Below are 6,000 nucleotides of genomic sequence, written 5' to 3'. Positions count from 1 at the left end.
CCTCAGTACTGATAATCCAGCAATAAAAAATAAAAAACACAATGCCATGTCATTCTGCATAATGGGTACTCTAATTTACTAAAGTGCATTTTCCGTTAATGCTTTTACTTAAAGGGGTACTTGAAGTAAGTATTCCATACAACCCTGGAAAGATCATTTTTATATTCTGGCTTTTAGTCCTTTAAACATCCATACCACTATGGATTAACGCTCACTTAGCCATATTAAATTGCATCAGTAAAGGCTTTGATAACGTTTTCTTCCTTTAATGGTCAATGGTTCCCTCACACATGGATAACAGCGCGCCATCGAGCGGTCGTAGTGTGTCATTGCAGCGTCTTCCCATTTGTGCTGTACTGGCATGCTGCCGCCTGCAGGGGGCAGTGCGACGTCACTATTAGGAGTAAACTGCACGTGAGCTTTCGGTTAATTTAGCTTTACAGCGTTAAGAGGCACGGATACAACTACCAAGAGGGTGAGGTCGTGTAACTAACTGTTGTGTAGAGTTGACATTAAATTGACGCAGCATAATTAATTAATTAATTAATTAATTAATTAAAGTTAATTAAAAACGTTCAGACAACGTGAGCTGGCGTGAACGGGCTCGCGGGAAAGCTTCAATGTGGCTCCGTGGTGGCTAATTTTTAACGGCCCCTAACACTAGCTAATTATGGGATTAGCTTTGAATAAAACACCAAACATATATATTTTTACCTTTCAGTATAGGACTATTGGACTATAGAAGTGTTACAATATTGTAAATGTCGTTAAAATGTGACATTAAGGGGACGTCAAATCTAATTATTATTTTAAATAGAGCTCACCTGTGCGTGTTCTTGCAAGTGCTCATGGGAAATGTAGTCTCTAACAGTTAGTGATCCAAATACAGGTGAAGATCCCATGAAGATGAATAAATACTAAAAGCCATCTGCATATCAACAATATAGATTTGTTCAATAGATTAGTCTATCTGTTTTTGTTTATATTCATGATTTAGTCGATCAAACGCAATGAATTGAAAAAATGGCCACCACAGTTTTCCAGACATGAAGCAGGTTTGTACTTATCCTCAATAATAATCAATGATTAATATTGTTGTAATGTAACTAATGCAAGAAAATGAACATACCATATGTGCAAACCCCGAACAAACCAGTAAACTCACAAAAAAAACACAATACTTCACTTTAAATCCACTTCATCTGCATAACCTTTATTTATTTATCTGAGCTCATACAGTACAAATATTAAACCTTCTTTTAAATCAAACTGGGCTGTGGAGGAAAGTTTTGGAAAGGCCGACCTGTTGACATATGTGCTTCATTGTTGAGGACAGAAAAGCCAAGAAACACGAGGAATGTGTCGTCACCTGCTGCTACTGTATCTGCTGCTCCAGCCTGCTGGCAGGGGACTTCCAACAGGTGAGAGAGCAGGTGTGAGTGTACAATACAAACTTTGCTTTGACATTCATATTTAGAATATTGTCTGCTTTTATTTTGATGCCTCTTTCAGAAACTTTCATGCAAACAAAGCAACATTGTAGTGAATTTAATTGTATACGAGAGGGAATATAAGAGGCTCTCGTCATACAAACTTTGACCTTCAAGTGTTTTTTCTTTTAAAGAAGAAGAAGAAGAAGTGTAGGAGAAACCAGAGGTGAGTGTTTGGTTTCTGACCTTCTGATTCTTGTGCAACATATTTTAATCTTGATAGACTGAAGTAGATCAAGCATTTAAGGTACTTTGCAAGAGGCCCGATGATATATTATGTCAGTGTCTGTCAGCAAACGAAGAGTGCAAACCACAGAAAAAAAACTGTTCTCAGATTCTGTGACTCGCACTCTTATCTGATATTTCTTTTTCTGTTTTTCTGCTTTCCAATATTTGTTTGCTCTATGTGTGTTTGTGTGGACATTTGCAAACATAGCATGAGGAACTCTGCACACATCCTTCATCCTGTGTTGACATGCCTCCCACAGATCCTCCAAAAAAAAAAGTCTTAATTTTTGTTTTTGAAAGCCCAGGTCTAAAAAAAGGGCCTTAAATTGTCTGGTATTTTCGAAGCGCAGACATTCAATTTGATCCACGGCCGACTGAATGAGCACGTGTGCTTATTTGTTCAGTCGTTTTTGTATTTTGTTTAATTTTATATCTCTCAACAACTTCTTTATTTGGATTTTAAATTGTTTGGACTCTGCTAAATGTGTGGCTGTGTATGTTGTTATGCCTCGCTGCACATTTTAACACTGAAGAAGAAGAAAGTGTTTCTGTTTTATGACTGAAATGGTGAAAACATCACAACATGATTCAAACCTCTCTTTTCAATTAATCTAGTATAGTACAGTGGAATTACTGTTTATTTCATGAGTCATTCAAACTATGTGGATATCTTCCTACATACAGGCCGCTCTCCCTCACAGATTTAGCTTGAATATTCAGTTCCACCAACACACAACCCTGCATCGACACACACTCCTCTCCATCCACCACCCCCTTGTCTCCCTTGGGACCCCCTCGAAAGTCTGGTGAGGTGTCTCTGGTGCCCAAAAGCAGGAAGTCACAGCTGTGCTCATCCCCCTTTCAACATGTGCAAGAGCTTGTGTTTTTTGTGTCTCTCTGCATCTGTGTGTAGATCTGTGTGTGTGTGTGTGTGTTTTAGTCTCTTCATGTCAGTCAGTTTATCTGGCCAGCATGACGCTAATTTCTATTCCCACCTCTTTGGTGCAGAAGTTTCCAGAGCTGTAAAACGAGAGAGACAGAGAAAGCCGAGCTCATACAGGCTAATAAACACTGTGTGTCTAAGACTCTAAGACTGACTGCACTGGACTGCTGCGGTGGAAACACACACACACCCTCTGTCAACTCAGTTTGTTTTTTTTCACAGTTTCTGTTGCCTCATCTTGCTCTTTACTTCTTAATTTCTCTACTTTCTCTTTGTTATTGCTCTTTTCTTTATTTGTTTGTTTAGTTTCTCCGACCAAAAGTATCAGACATCGCTGCTGACATCCCTTTTCATAGTTACGCTCTTGGGCTGTTTTTCATGGTTATGGCTCGACCACTTATGACTTGATAGAAGTTGATCTTCAGTCAATCATTTGAGTAATTTTTCAACCAAAAACACCAAATATAAATTGGTTCCAGCCACTCAAAATGTTCTGCATGTGATTGGACTGTTTCCTGGACAAAACAAGACTTTTGAAGACGTCTCCGTCGTCTCTGGGTTTTTCAGTAATGGACATTTTCACGTCTTTCTGAAATGTCATCGACCAAACTATGAATCAAGAAAATAATTGGTTGCAGCCCTCGTTCAGCACAAGATAAATGTTCATCCTGCGGTATAATAAATGGTTTTCTGAGTTTTAGCGTGGAGGAACAGGACTGGCCAGCTAAGAGCACTAACCTCAGCCTCATCCAACACCTTCGGTATGAATATAAAAGCTGACTGCGAGCCCGTACCTCAGGCTCAGCGCCCAACCTCACTGATGCTCTTGTAGTTAAACGGGAGCCAATCACTGCAGCCGCCATCCAAACTCTTGTGGAAAGCTTTTCTCAAATGATGGAGGCTGTTAAGCAGCAGATTGATTATCATGGTTTTGGAATGAGATGTTCCTCCACCACAGTTGTAACACTTAGAAGTCCACATACTTTTGGCCATGTAGTGGCTCTAATTTTCTACTTTGGTCTCTGTCTCAGTCTGGCTCATTTCTTTATGTTTTGTTCCTCTGTTCTGTTTTCTGACTCTTTCTTCTCTGCCAGCCCCGACGGCTCTGTGTGAAGTCAGCTTCACAAGGCCTTCAGTTTAATGGGCGCAGTGTGCCTCTGTGACACCGCCTGCCTTTTGTTTTGGTTACAGATAAAATCACCGAAGGAAAACATGACAGCAAAGGGAGACGGAGAAGGAGGGAGAGGCTATACGAGATGGAATAGATGGAGAGAAACGGCATAGTCCCTGTGGTGAAGTAAGAAAGTAATAAAGTAGACAAATCTAAAGAGTTTCTTCGCTCATGTTTTTGCTTCTTGAGCAAGATGCAAAAAGAGAATACGAGCCGAGGAGACGAGAGGAAAGGATAGCTGATAAAAGAGTGGTGATTTGACTAAGCACGTATCCAGACTGAACTACTTCCTACCTCTGAAGGACAGATCAAAATGTCAGACCTTCCTCTGAATTGAGCCAAAGTCTGCCTCTGTGTGATGTTACTTCTTAAATCTTCTCTCCTCCCTCCATCCCTTCATCTCACCTCTCATTCTCACTTTGTTTGATCTCATTGTTACCTGATGTGCTCGGCGTGGACATGTGGAGTTGATCACAGTGGCTGAAGCGGATGTTTTTTGGGGGGGATTGCTGACAAGTTGACAGACAAGGCGCTGCACTGACATCGAACCTCACTTCACTGTCAGGACGAGAGAGAGAAGGAGGGGGGGAGTAGAGGGAGGGGGAGAGACACAAGAGATAGGGAGAGAGGGGGAGGTGAGAGAAAAGGAGGAGGAGAGATGAAGAGGAAAAAAAAGGACTTCACGGCCACGACTGGACTGCCCCCTTTTTTCCCCTCAGCCTCTCTCTGTCTCTTAACTTTCCTCCGTCCTCCTCCGCTGTGTGTGTTTTTTTTTAAATGATTTGGGGAGAAGAGGGGAACAAGCATTCAGTGCTTGGCTGACGGTGCAGGCAGGAGCGTCACGTAGGAAAACAGGAGCCTGAGGGGCAGCACACCAGGACTAGAGAAGATTGAAGAGGATTGGCTTTTTTTTTCTGGATCTGATGCACAGACTACAAGATTGACTCGCAGACAGAAGTGGCAGGAAGAAGGAAAGAAAAAGGACATAAAGATTTATAGACTCTCAACAAACAATACATTTAAATATACAGACTGTGCTCAAAGCGAGGAGAAAGACAGATTTATTTTTGGAGACAGTCAGGCAGATATCTTTGCAAGCAAGCTGAAACATTTTTCCAGACCAGACCGGAGTTTTCTTCCACTAGAGAGAGAGAGAGAGAGTGAGAGAGAGACAGAGAGAGAAGCAGATGGACGGACGCACATTTTGAATCAAGAGAAGAATTGTCATCTTCTTTCAACAATGCTTTTGAGGAACTCTGCACTGAACTGTTGTCTGCTATGTTTCTTGAGGCTGACACAGGCATAGCAAATATTTTAATTCACTGAATTCCTCCCGAGAAGAGGAGCCACGTTGTCTTTTTTTTTTTTTCTTCAAAGCTCTTCTTCTGTGCAGGTGTTGTGCTGACTGTCACTATGTTTCCTCAAAGGTACTCTTTCACGCCATCATGGACTTCTTGCCTTTTGGTCTTGTGCATCCTGGATGTATGGACCGCCGCCTGGCCGGCAGCCCAACAATCCCAACATTCCCAACAATCCCAACACCAGCTGCAGTCCCGACGGTCCAGGCAGATGACAACCTTAACCTCCTCCTCGCCGGCCGGCAACCTGTCAGAGAGCGCGGAGCGCAAAGTGGAGCGCCTCGGCCAGGCGTTCAAACGAAACGTCCGTGAGCTGCGGGAGAAAAGCTCCTGCTTGGACCTGGTCTTCCTGGTGGATGAGTCGTCTAGCGTCGGGGCAAATAACTTCCTGAGCGAGCTGAGGTTCGTCAAAAAGATCCTGTCCGACTTCCCCGTCGCGCCCGAGAACACGCGGGTGGCGCTGGTCACCTTCTCGTCCAAGACCCACGTAGTGACGAGGGTGGACCACATCTCAGCGCCCAAGTCCCACCAGCACAAGTGCTCCCTGTTCAACCAGGAGATCCCGGCTATCAACTACAGAGGAGGCGGCACCTACACGAAGGGAGCCTTCCAGAGGGCAGCGGTGAGTCAGACCTGAAGATAAAGTGAACCTTTATGCCAGCGAGGCATGTTTGTGTGTGTAAGAGTGCCTGCAGGTGCGTTCATGAGCATTTGCTCTCATAATGAACCTGATGCTGCTTTTCCTAAACCTCATCTGTGTGTGTGTGCGTGTGTGTGTGTCAGTCTGCAGCCTGCTGTGTGGTAGTGGCT

At 43.2% G+C, this 6,000-nt stretch overlaps 1 protein-coding gene across 6 annotated transcripts in view; it reads left to right on the top strand.

Moving 5' to 3' along the window:
* Positions 1 to 443: 443 nt before the first annotated feature.
* Positions 444 to 6,000, top strand: part of svep1 (sushi, von Willebrand factor type A, EGF and pentraxin domain containing 1) — a 77,254-nt gene continuing 71,697 nt past the window's right edge. For 2 of the 6 annotated variants that reach the window (XM_068587228.1, XM_068587223.1), the window contains exons 1-5: positions 444 to 475; positions 1,337 to 1,421; positions 1,625 to 1,656; positions 3,853 to 3,958; positions 5,260 to 5,812. In XM_068587228.1, coding sequence (XP_068443329.1) covers positions 3,927 to 3,958; positions 5,260 to 5,812 — 585 coding nt within the window. In that variant the 5' untranslated portion in view covers positions 444 to 475; positions 1,337 to 1,421; positions 1,625 to 1,656; positions 3,853 to 3,926. Of the gene's footprint in view, positions 476 to 938; positions 1,056 to 1,336; positions 1,422 to 1,624; positions 1,657 to 3,852; positions 3,959 to 5,259; positions 5,813 to 6,000 lie in introns of those variants that run through there. The other 4 variants (XM_068587225.1, XM_068587224.1, XM_068587227.1 and 1 more) reach the window with 4 other exon arrangements.

Source organism: Clinocottus analis, unplaced genomic scaffold, assembly GCF_023055335.1.
Source record: "Clinocottus analis isolate CAN_PGR_092001 unplaced genomic scaffold, fCliAna1.0.p SCAF_21, whole genome shotgun sequence".
Lineage (NCBI taxonomy): Eukaryota > Metazoa > Chordata > Actinopteri > Perciformes > Cottidae > Clinocottus > Clinocottus analis.
This window is presented reverse-complemented; position numbering and strand designations above follow the sequence as displayed.